Source organism: Suillus fuscotomentosus, assembly GCF_016647785.1.
Source record: "Suillus fuscotomentosus strain FC203 chromosome Unknown F5891scaffold_1, whole genome shotgun sequence".
Lineage (NCBI taxonomy): Eukaryota > Fungi > Basidiomycota > Agaricomycetes > Boletales > Suillaceae > Suillus > Suillus fuscotomentosus.
Genome location: NW_024539513.1, coordinates 896,179 through 908,800, shown reverse-complemented (window position 1 = coordinate 908,800; position 12,622 = coordinate 896,179). Strand labels below are relative to the sequence as shown.

At 47.0% G+C, this 12,622-nt stretch overlaps 2 protein-coding genes across 2 annotated transcripts; both read left to right on the top strand.

The window, feature by feature from the left end:
- Positions 1 to 4,653: 4,653 nt before the first annotated feature.
- On the top strand, positions 4,654 to 5,585 carry F5891DRAFT_973825 (uncharacterized protein; the record flags this gene model as incomplete). Its single annotated transcript, XM_041376395.1, has 7 exons — positions 4,654 to 4,726; positions 4,750 to 4,781; positions 4,833 to 4,855; positions 5,075 to 5,076; positions 5,135 to 5,303; positions 5,359 to 5,384; positions 5,506 to 5,585. The coding sequence occupies 7 exons, from the start codon at positions 4,654 to 4,656 to the stop codon at positions 5,583 to 5,585; spliced, it is 405 nt and encodes a 134-aa protein (XP_041233981.1).
- A 5,317-nt stretch (positions 5,586 to 10,902) lies between these two features.
- On the top strand, positions 10,903 to 12,587 carry F5891DRAFT_1160497 (chaperonin 10-like protein; the record flags this gene model as incomplete). Its single annotated transcript, XM_041365229.1, has 11 exons — positions 10,903 to 11,019; positions 11,074 to 11,112; positions 11,175 to 11,191; positions 11,244 to 11,297; positions 11,350 to 11,386; positions 11,440 to 11,540; positions 11,589 to 11,702; positions 11,752 to 12,150; positions 12,202 to 12,288; positions 12,341 to 12,414; positions 12,467 to 12,587. Exons 1-11 carry the CDS (start codon positions 10,947 to 10,949, stop codon positions 12,585 to 12,587), a joined length of 1,116 nt encoding a protein of 371 aa, XP_041233980.1. The 5' UTR covers positions 10,903 to 10,946.
- Between the last annotated feature and the right edge of the window lie 35 nt (positions 12,588 to 12,622).

Sequence of the window (12,622 nt, the reverse complement as noted above, 5' to 3'; positions counted from 1 at the left end):
TGACGAGGAAGAGGACTTGGAGGAGCGTTAGTCAATAATCACTAGTTTCGTCAACGCTGTTTCTTGTCTCTGAGGTAGTACAGGGTCAGAGTCGGGGTATGCCATGGACCAAGTTGATATCGTTGGAGTGGGGGACCCCTAGGCGAGGGGCGGAGAAGCAGCCGGGTAGCACCATAGCTTAGTCAGCCACTCAGTGTCCTTCGGGCTTTGTCGTAGCGTAGTGCTCTTCACCACTTTGCCTTGCTCGCGACACGCAGGCTCACAGTCACGGATACACCGCTCCATCGTCATGATTGTCGGATGAAGACTAAAACTTTTAAAGAGCGTTGTGATAGTGAAACCTAGTCAAGACTGTCGTGCGCCTGTGTTTCAGTATTTCAGACAGTAATTGTGTAGATTATGGCCAGGAGCTTTGGTAGCTCAGTGCACTTGCAGATGGTTGTGACCACAACAAGTATACATATAAGGGTGCAGTGCGAGAGAAAAATGACACGAGATATCGACCGAATATATCGGAATTATCGGCGAGAATGATCATCAACTTCTCAACTTCGTCGCTGCGCAGGGTCACTGCAGGTTCAAATGATGAAGCGATGAGGGAGAGACCGGGATGAGAGACCGGCCATTCGAGTGAGCATTTTGCAGAAGTCGATGCCTGCGGCTGGCCAGTCGGGTCATGATACAATGGCCGTAATCAATTGAATACGTTCCTGTAAGTTCTGCCCATATTTTTGCCATCCGACAGCAATAACGATTCTGCCAAATCGATCAGAATTATGCTCATTAGTATATGCAAGATACATAAAAGCTGGCCGTCGTCCTATAGTGTTGCCCCATCCTTGAAGATATTATTTGAGATCCCCCTCAGAAGAGTCCATATCACCTTGCACAGAACATGCGTTTCTCCTTCCTCGCCGTTGTTGTTGCTTTGATAGCATCGATGTCTGTCGGTGCATGTAGCATACTTTGCAGAGAGAAGACAGATTGTTGCGCAGGATATGTTTGTGATATGGAAGGGAGTATGAGCTTGTCACCGTGCAACCAGAATTCAACCACATTACTCACCTGCACGCCTTAGAGTTTTATCTGCGTGGAGGAGCCGCCAGTCCGAGCGTTACGTTACGACAGATCTGAGGCATAATATACCGTCTACCATAAGTGAGAGGTCAGGATGAGAGACCTGGAAAAAATGGAGGGCAAGGGTTGCTCGACATCGACACAATATAGCTCAAAGGTTGTTTCGTCGCTGATAAGAAAATATACGTAATGTTGTGGAGAAATACATTTGCACCGCCAAAACTGTGAAGGTCACCAGTTGCAGTTGATCCTTGGTGATTAGCGATGTCGAGTTCGTCTCAAGTGGATATAACACCTTGCAGGACGCTGCCTTCTGTGCTTGTCTCTGATCGCACTAATGGTAGTTCAGTGAATGTTAGCTATGTAGATGCTATGACACGCATACCACCATTATTTCCGCGTCAAGTCTTGCCCATGTTGTGTCCGCCGTCAGTCCACCCATATCGTTCCCCATCAAGCTTCACCGTACCGGTGTCATGTAAACCTTACCAAGGCCACATCAGACGCGACCTTTGGTCGCCTTAAGTCTCAATCAGAAGCTAGTCAGAAGTGCAAACATCAATTTTCAGTGAAGCTAGGAGTGCAACATTCATGTCACGCCCGCGGCAGGCAAAAATGAGGCAGCGGACACAAGATCACAGAACGAAACAGCTCTTTCAGAACTAGCAGCACGCAAATAGCACAAGTGGAGCAATTTGTATTTCCGAATTGTGAAGAGTGGAGCACTGCGAAGAGATAGATTCAGAGACCGTTTAAATCAGTAATTATATAATGAACCATACCCCTAACACAATACAGCCCGAGAGAATTCGGCACGCGGAAACCCAGCAAACATTTTCCATGCTACACACTGATGCCGGTCGACACATGCACGCGCTCTTCAAAGGCAATTGAAGTCATGCCAGGACCTCTTTCGGAGTCAGCCACAAGCTTCGCGTGATATTCTCGAACGCCAAGGATCAGGCGTGGTCCCAGCACGCACATCATTGTGACTATGAAAGTTTGAGCCAAACCCGAATAAATCTGATGTTCCGCGACAACTGTCTCCTGTAGTAATGATCAACGACGTTCGCATGCAAAAGTCAGAGTCACATTCACATACCGCTATGGCCATTAGAAGCGCATAAGGGAGGATAAAGCCAGAAACAGCAACAAAACTGAAGGTGCAGAACTTCAGCGGAGAAAGGAGGATCATACTCGCATCATAAGCTCACCTCACAAAGTAAATTACGTGAGTTTTTGTTAACACCGCGAAACAGTCTCTGACATCAAGTCATCCTGTCAACAGTCGCTGCAGCTCACGGAGGCGTTTGAAAGCAATCCGGATTGCGAGATATAGTGCAAGGACCTCCCATACAGCGGGGAGAATCCAAGTCATCAAAGCCAGAAGTAGATTATCCGAGCCTTCTTGGAAGTCAGAAGCGCACTGAGCGATGCCAAAGAGAATGAACACTTCTGTGTTTTCAAATGAGCTTCACATATTCTAGTCCGTCATTCACCAAAATGAAAGCTTACCCGACGAAACACGACTCGTAACTATTATGGTGATAACTCCATCAGCGATGTTGACAGGCAGGAAAATGATGCTGAGAGATATCAGTACTTTTCTGGATTGCTGATGCAAGGCATATAACCGAGCGATCATGATGACTTGCGCGATACGTCAGTTCAGTCAAAATAATGCAGCTGCGTAGCTCACCACCCAACATTGCAGTCACGGCAACATTCAGCCAACATAGTGCGTCGAACATCGTCCGGCCTAGAAAATCAAGTTAACAGCCTCAGATGGTCACAGACTTTAGACAAACTCACATCTATGACAGTATTGTGTTGAGCCAAGAAGCTCGGTAACTCACTCACCCCTGCAGGGAAGTACAATTAATTGGATATGAATGGCAAGCAGCGGTGCAGAATACTCACTGAATCTGTCACTGAAGTTCTTGGAAGAGATACTGCATGCCGTCGATCAGAAGAAATATATGCAGTGTATGTGCGTAGACATACACTGGATGTTAATGCTGAGTATGAGAGTCAGCTTATTAACACAACATCGATTGTTTAGCCATGCAAACATACATAGCATGTGATATACCAGCACAACGGACCTAGAATATTGTCGAGTCGGTACAACGTCTTGACCACACTTGCAACACGAAATACGTACACCGAGATACAGAACAGTCATGAATGACCAACGTTGCCTCTGCCGCGCGTAAATTGTATTTCCATGTGTTTTCTGATGCGAGACTCCGCTCACCCAGACCAGTTCGACCTATAAATATGTGACCAGCGAAATGGTTGCTTCGGTAATGATACCGACCTACCTCTCGTCCGAACGTCAATGCTAAAACACACCATAAGTATACCAGTATACCAGTGATACTTGAATACTATCTTGCTCACCCCAATCATACATCAACCCAAAAGAGAAGGCAGTTGCAAAACCGCAGGGTTAGATTATCACATGGTCATGCTTCATTCAATCGGTTCTCTACGAACCAACAACATAACTGGTCATTTGGGTCGAAAGCATGAACGGCCACCAGGCGGAATCATTTGATACTAGGGTCATGTTGTTAGAGGATAAATGTGCGCCCAGTGATGGGCGCCCTTAGTCTGTGCTAAATATGAATCTCACCAGGCAGCGCTTCACTGCCAAAACAAGAAGTTAACTATAGGAATGGAGTATATCCCTGCTTTGGATGCCTACTGATCAGCGCTCAGCTTCATCCTACTTTGCTCACCCGGGTCGGGGAGCATAACAGCTTGTCCAAGGTCACTCGACACGGTCACATTCTGTTGGCATGAAAGTAGAAAGTCGCAAACGAAAAGTAGGGGAGATTCAAATGGAGCGAACGGATAAGTCACCTGTCGACCCCCCAGATTATACCTCTCCATACCCACTAATTCTTGTGCTCCTCAGCACCTTCCGAGTCAAGTTGTTGCTCTTTGCCGCAGCCATCGGACTATACTGTCGCAAGTATAGTCAGCCCGGTGTGGCTCTGATGAAAACCAATGTAAAATACAGCATCAAATCAATCATGCACATGGTGAGTATAGATGCGCAGCCAGATACATTCCGAGGGATGTCAGCACTAGAACCACACGGTGTCCTTCAATACGCGGCGTTACGATAAACCATATATAGTTTAAACTCCGCACGGGTCGGCCCCCCAGCCCCACCTGGATCACTCTACTCGACCATCTCACTTATTCTCGGCGAACTGCCAAAAATATCTTCGGACTTGGCAAGAAAGATGCAAAATGTTAATTCTACCTTACTGGCACGGCAGGGAATTACTAGGGCAGCCACAGGCTGTTGTTGTGCTGCTGGAACTGGATAAACCACAAAGTTATTTTGGAGTTGTTCATCGATAGTTAACTCGTGCTTGACCCTTCTTGCGCTCTTTTGTATAAATCTTCAACTTCGTACAGGTTTGTTCCAACTCGAACTTCACCGCCCGTTCATCCTCATTTGTTATCGGACTTTTCGCAGATCTAGGGACAGGTAGTAGGCCTGTGAACCAGTTATCCCTTCAGCTTGCCCCCCAATTTCCACAGGTTGTTCTGTCCATCATGTTTGATAACCCATCATTCGTGCTCAAGGGCATCCTGGATACTGAGATCCAACAAAAGCCGGTTCCAGAGAGTTAGTCTACTATCTTTGGCCAGTTCACGCTCGTTTACTTAATCGTTCCAATCGAGTGTGTTTCTGTTGATCTGATTGCTACTGTCCCATTTTGAACATGCACCAGGGTTCTAGTCCAAATACTGTCGGGTACGTCAGTAGCGGCTTTTGGAAAGGTATGGCCGCTGGCTGGTAGAATTTTATGGGGATATTATTGCACAGGGTCGGTCGCAGGGCATCGTCATGGCCTTGTCTAATTTTTGATGTGCTCGGCAGCTTGACATTTACCCAACGCAAACGTATTATTCATGCATGCACGTCCGTCACTCCATTTATGACTCTGAAAAGTTACTGATTGCTAACCTTCAGAGGTCCGTCGATGAGGGCCTGCTCCTCAGACTGACATCCTGACTTGATAACAATATCCAGGCGTTTCCTTCCTCATGACCATCCTTATTTGGTTTGTTGACTCGACAATCGAGAACGCCCTTTCATCCGCCGTGGTGGGTTTGATGTATGGGCCTATATTTCCCGGGACACTGGGCCTTTGTAACGATATCCTTCCGAGAGACGTGCACATGGTTTCAATGGCTATTCTGTGAGTGGCCTCGTCACAGCATTCCAGACATAACTGACCGTGACTTCTGTATCAGCACTGCTGTTGCTAGCGCAGGAAGTGGTACGTTATCCGACTTGTGTTATACACTTTCAGGCTCATTGAAGTGTTTAAGCCGTGCTCCCCTTCATCACCGGTATAATCTCAAACAAGGACGGCATGAGAGTGTTCTGCTATGTAACAGTCTCTCAAAATGTGGCCATGTTCGTCCTTTGGCTCTTCTTCCCCTCGTCTCCACCTGTGCGCGTTTCATATTCTGTGTGAACCTAGAGAAGCCATCAAAGAATGTTATAGACACTTAGATTCGGACATCAAATTTTTGGCCATAGAGTAGTGTATATTTACACAGAGTGTTTGTTCCCGTGGAAGCCATTCGTGTCAACGTCATGTACCGACCCCCCTTGGATCCACTGTCAATGCGATCACAAGAACAGAACAACATCAAAAAATCCGCCTCGGTGTAGCGTCTATGATAGACGCTGTGATTTTCAAACCTCATTGATGTCGACGTCAGGACCGGTATCATGGGCGCAACGTCATGACGTGTGCACGTCAAATTGATCATGTGCAATCAAACGTGATGAATATCAATATCATAAATGTTGCCTGTTGGGAAACAACGCAATAACTTGACAAAGTCGTACAATAAGTACGAGCTCACGCCCGTTGTGCCTTCGGCACAAATCAAAGGAGCGCTACGCGCTCCTTCAGGGGAGAAAAATGAGTGTTGTTCCTTCGTCACAGGAAGCCAAGGAGGGCTACGCCCTCCTTTGGCTTCCTGGCCTCAGGCTGCATCCTAATAAATTGTGCATTTTGAATGATTTTGAAATATATTTATGAGCAGCTTTTCAAAGAACTCAAAAGTACAATAGTACATAAGATCAGTCAGTGCTATGTTCTTTGAGCAGGATTTTGACCAATGTAAAAAATACAAAATATGTAACAGTATCATTGAATGTATTTGTTTTCCCATTTTTCCCTGCCTCCCATCTAGGGATCAGCAGGGGTATGGGAAACTTGAGGGTAGGGGTAGGGGTTTGGATCTAAAGACCCCTGTACCCCTGGGAATATATCCCCAAATTGATTACCATAGGAGTGATGGATAAGTATAAAATTTTGAAGTTGTACATTTGCCTTCAAATGGTAATATATGTGATTGGAAAAAGTGTTACCATGGGGTATACCCATGCTAATCCCTACTCCCTACTCCCTACTTCCTACTTCCTACTCCTGTCTCCCGTCTCCCGTCTCCCGTCTCCTGTCTCCCGTCTCCTGTCTCCCGTCTCCCGTCTCCTGTCTCCTGTCTCCTGTCTCCTGTCTCCCGTCTCCCGTCTCCCGTCTCCCGTCTCCCGTCTCCCGTCTCCCGTCTCCCGTCTCCCATCTCCCGTCTCCCGTCTCCCGTCTCTCAGTCTCCCGTCTCCCGTCTCCTGTTCTCCCATTTCCCCATTTTCCTGTCATCACATTCTCTGGTTTTTGAGTCTACATTGTCTTTGTCTCCTTTTTTATTTGAATCTTATCTCCTGTCACCACATTTGTTATCTCCCTGTCTGTAATTGTATCATATGTTGTTCCATTTATGTACATATACAGTCACTACTAATAATTGCAGTAGGCAAAACACTCAAATCCTGTTGTCCCCCTGCTCAAACACATTATTTAATGCCATGTACACATACAGTTACCAATGTTGTTGCGCAACATTCCCAATGGGTGACGTTGTTTGAGTCGCCGCTCGAAATATACATGAAAACCACGCGAGTTTCCAAATCGAGGTTAAGCGAGGTAAGCGAAAACCACATGGCCTTTGGCGAAATACTCGAAATACGCGCAAACCACGCGAGTGCGCAAAAGTTCCCGAAACCGTTGTACTTTACTTCTTAGACTAGTCCACACCCGTTCTGCCTTCGGCACAGGTCGCAAAAAAAGAGCGCTTCACGCTCTTTTTAAGCTCCCTGGCCTCAGCTTCATCCCAATAATTCAGAAGGCTCCTGATGAGCATTGTTCCTTCGTCACAGGAAGCCAAGGAGGGTTGCACCCTCTTTTGACTTCAGGCTGCATCCTAATAAATTGTACATTTTGGACACTTTTGAAATACATTTATGAGTAGCTTTTTTGAAAAAACTCAAAGTACAATCTATCACACCACATAAAAGTACATTTACAATATGTAAGGATGAAACATTTGATCCTGTGGAACCAATTTGCATGACTTTCCTGCCTGTGCTGGGCCTTCATACAGATTTGTTCACACACAGTCAGCTTTACACTGCACTATTGAGTGTGCAATGTCAAAGAGACATTCAGGCACTATTTCCTACAGAGGCCGAGGAGAAGACTATGGCAAACATAGTATACAGACACACAATGTTTGAAGGTGATTGGTACTCTTGTAGTACATAAGATCAGTCTGTTCCCTATGTTCTTTGAGCAGGATTTTGACAAATGTAAAAATACAAAATATGTAACAGTATCATTGAATGTATTTATTTTCCCATTTTTCCCTGCCTCCCATCTCCCACTGTGCCCCATGTCCTCCCGTTTCCTGTCTCCCGTCCCCTGTCTCCTGTCTCCTGTCTCCCGTCTCCTGTCTCCCGTCTCCCTACTCCCTACTCCCTACTTCCTACTCCTGTCTCCTGTCTCCTGTCTCCTGTCTCCTGTCTCCTGTCTCCTGTCTCCTGTCTCCTGTCTCCCGTCTCCTGTCTCCTGTCTCCCGTCTCCTGTCTCCCGTCTCCCGTCTCCCGTCTCCCGTCTCCCGTCTCCCGTCTCCCGTCTCCCGTCTCCCGTCTCCCGTCTCCCGTCTCCCGTCTCCCGTCTCCCGTCTCCCGTCTCCCGTCTCCCGTCTCCCGTCTCCCGTCTCCCGTCTCCCGTCTCCCGTCTCCCGTCTCCCGTCTCCCGTCTCCCGTCTCCCGTCTCCCGTCTCTGTTCTCTCAGTCTCCCATCTCCTGTCTCCTGTTCTCCCATTTCCCCATTTTCCTGTCATCACATTCTCTGGTTTTTGAGTCTACATTGTCTTTGTCTCCTTTTTTTATTTGAATCTTATCTCCTGTCACCACATTTGTTATCTCCCTGTCTGTAATTGTATCATATGTTGTTCCATTTATGTACATATACAGTCACTACTAATAATTGCAGTAGGCAAAACACTCAAATCCTGTTGTCCCCCTGCTCAAACACATTATTTAATGCCATGTACACATACAGTTACCAATGTTGTTGCGCAACATTCCCAATGGGTGACGTTGTTTGAGTCGCCGCTCGAAATATACATGAAAACCACGCGAGTTTCCAAATAGAAGTTCAAGCGAGGTAAGCGAAAACCATGTGGCCTTAGGCGAATCTAAGCGAATCTAAGCGTATCTAAGCGTATCTAAACGAAAACCACATGGCGCTACGCGAAAACCACGCGAGCGCGCGAACATTTCCGAAACCTTTCTCCCTTTCTTCTTAAGACGAGCTCACGCCCGTTGTGCCTTCGGCACAAATCGAAGGAGCGCTACGCGCTCCTTCAGGGGAGAAAAATGAGTGTTGTTCCTTCGTCACAGGAAGCCAAGGAGGGCTACGCCCTCCTTTGGCTTCCTGGCCTCAGGCTGCATCCTAATCAATTGTGCATTTTGAATGATTTTGAAATATATTTATGAGCAGCTTTTCAAAAAAACTCAAAGTACAATCTATCACACCACATAAAAGTACATAGTACTACATACAATCAGTCAGTGCTATGTTCTTTGAGCAGGATTTTGACCAATATAAAAATACAAAATATGTAACAGTATCATTGAATGTATTTATTTTCCCATTTTTCCCTGCTTCCCATCTAGGGATCAGCAGGGGTATGGGAAACCCTTGAGGGTAGGGGTAGGGGTTTGGATCTGAAGACCCCTGTACCCCTGGGAATATACCTCCAAATTGATTACCATAGGAGTGATGGATCAGTATAAAATTTTGAAGTTGTACATGTGCCTTCAAATGGTAATATATGTGATTGGAAAAAATGTTACCATGGGGTATACCCATGCTAATCCCTACTCCCTACTCCCTACTCCCTGCTTCCTACTCCTGTCTCCTATCTCCCGTCTCCCGTCTCCCGTCTCCCGTCTCCCGTCTCCCGTCTCCCGTCTCCCGTCTCCCGTCTCCCGTCTCCCGTCTCCCGTCTCCCGTCTCCCGTCTCCCGTCTCCCGTCTCCCGTCTCCCGTCTCCCGTCTCCCGTCTCCCGTCTCCCGTCTCCCGTCTCCCGTCTCCCGTCTCCCATCTCCCGTCTCCCGTCTCCCGTCTCCCGTCTCTGTTCTCTCAGTCTCCCATCTCCTGTCTCCTGTTCTCCCATTTCCCCATTTTCCTGTCATCACATTCTCTGGTTTTTGAGTCTACATTGTCTTTGTCTCCTTTTTTTATTTGAATCTTATCTCCTGTCACCACATTTGTTATCTCCCTGTCTGTAATTGTATCATATGTTGTTCCATTTATGTACATATACAGTCACTACTAATAATTGCAGTAGGCAAAACACTCAAATCCTGTTGTCCCCCTGCTCAAACACATTATTTAATGCCATGTACACATACAGTTACCAATGTTGTTGCGCAACATTCCCAATGGGTGAGGTTGTTGGAGTCGCCGCTCGAAATATACATGAAAACCACGCGAGTTTCCAAATCGAGGTTAAGCGAGGTAAGCGAAAACCACATGGCCTTTGGCGAAATACGCGAAATACGCGAAATACGCGAAAGCCACGCGAGCGCGCGAACATTTCCGAAAACCGTTGTACTTTACTTCTTAGATGAGTCAAAAGTGCATTTGTTTAGGAAGCGAAGTCGAGTCCGAAATCGAACGGTTCCGTGAATTCGAATAGCCGACGTTCAAAATCTATTTTAACTCTAAACGGCTTAGCACTATAGTTATAGCGTATCACAAGTCGTTACAATTTGATTCCGTAATAGTCGACTGTTACAGTACCGCATTCTGCTACAGTGCTTCCGCTGGCTACAAAGGACTTCATAACGCAAAATATCTTCGGACCTGGCAAGAAAGATGCGAAATATTCAGTCTACCTCGCTGGCACGGCAGGGAATTACTAGAGCAGCCACAGGCTGTCACGGTTGTGCTGCTGGAACTGGATAAATCACAAAGTTAGTTTCATCAATAGTTAACTCCTTCTGTACTAAGGATTGAATATCCTCCACGCACGGACTATGACTAGGCGCTCGAAGCTGTCTACGTGACTCACCGCATCACTCTTCGTATCCGAGCCATGCCGCTTTACATCTTCTTTCACCAAACTTACCTTGTGCTCTCATTCTATGATACCCGTTTTGCGACCGATATCTTCGACCGCACCACCGTGTCATGCTTTCTCTCTCGTTCTGGCCTAGTCTTCTGCTCGAAAACGTATATAAACCGTTCATGTACTTTGGTACCAGTAGCGAATTCTATTCTCTGTTTACTTTGCCCTTCAAACCACAACCAGCCTTACACTTCTTGCGCTCTTCGAACTTCACCCCCCATTCATCCTCATTTGCTATCATCGTGATATCCGGACTGTTCGCAGATCTAGGCACAGGTAGTAGGCCTACGAACCAGATATCTTATTCAGCCTCTGCCCCCCAATCTTCACAGGCTGTTCTGTCCATTATGTCTGACAACCCATCATTCGTGCTCAAGGGCATCCTGGATGCTGAGATCCAACAAAAACCAGTTCCAGAGAGTTAGTCTACTATCTTTGGCCAGCTCACGCTCACTTACTTAATTGTTCTTGAAGTAGACGCCAATGAGATCCTCGTGGAAGTGAAGAAGACCGGTGCGTTCACAAAGCCTCTTTGTCCCTCGTAATTCTCCCAAAGCTCATTCGTGGCCATGAAGGAATTTGCGGCACCGACGTATGCCCCTATCTATTTTTTCTGTACCAGGACAATAAATCATCGCCTCCAGGTGCACCTTCTTGTCTATGGAGGTCTTGGCGGTTTTGTCGTAGGGAAGCCTATGGTCAGTTACTTTTTGTCGAAATTCATGACCAAGCCCCATCGTTAGCTATCAGGTGCTGGGTCACGAATCAGCAGGCGTGGTCTCGAAAGGTAGGTATATAGTTTATTTAGAATGATCATTTGTCGCAACCCTCGTTCTTTAGTTGGTCCCGGCGTGACCAATGTCAAGGTGGGTGACCGAGTGGCTATTGAACCTGCCGAAACATGCCGCAAATGTGAAGCTTGCAAAGAAGGTCGCTACCAGGCGAGCATGGGTCGTCCACCCCAATTTTAGTTTTTGACCCCCGAGCAGATTTGCCCAGATATTACTCCCGTCACAAACGGCACTCTCACTCGTTATTACCGCCTCCCATCTGATCTCGCTTACCCACTTCCACCAAGTCTCAGTCTTGAGGATGGAGCACTGGTGAGCGATTGACTACAATGTATTTTATTTACTGTTGTCCCTGTTTTAGATGGAACCTCTTTCTGTGGCAGTCCATGCTGTCTCGAAACTCGGTGCTTTGCGGTCAAACCAGTCCGTTGCCGTCTTTGGTTGTGGACCAGTTGGACTTCTATGTATGGCCGTCGCGAAAGCTCTGGGTGCTTCCCGTGTTATTGCTGTGGATATCAGTCCTGACCGCCTCGAATTTGCCAAAACATACGCTGCAACTGATACCTTCCTACCTCCTTCTATCGATAAGGGCGAGTCGGGGGTCGCGTTCTCGACACGCAATGCCCAGGCAATGAAGGAGAAGCTCGGCATTGCTGAGCGTGGACCTCAGGCGATTGACTTGGTTTTGGATGCTTCTGGTGCAGAGGTCGCTATCCAGACAGGTATCCGGATCGCCAAGAGTGGTGGTACCTTCGTCCAAGTGATTTGAAATTTACAGCAGTGAAAGAACTACCTGATTGGTTATCATTAGGTCGGCGCAGGTAACCGCGATGTCACCATTGACATGTTTGCTGTCCTTTGCAAGGAGCTCGTTCTCAAGGGTTCCTTACGTTATGGAGTAAGCACTCGCTATTTCATCCGTGGGATTACTTGATCTCTCTCTAACGAAGCCCGGCGACTACTCTCTCGCCATTGCCCTTGTTGCATCAGGCAAGGTCGACGTCAAATCCCTGGTATCGCACCGGTATGCCCATTGTTGTAACTGCTATCCAATGTCGTGTTAACAGTCACAATAGTTTCCCATTCACGCAAGCATATGAGGCACTTGAAATTACTCGCAACGGCAAGAGTCCCGATGGCAAAGGGGTTATCAAAGTCATCATCTCCGGTCCTGACGTCGACATCAATGAGGTTTGAAAATCACAGCGTCTATCATAGACGCTACACCGAGG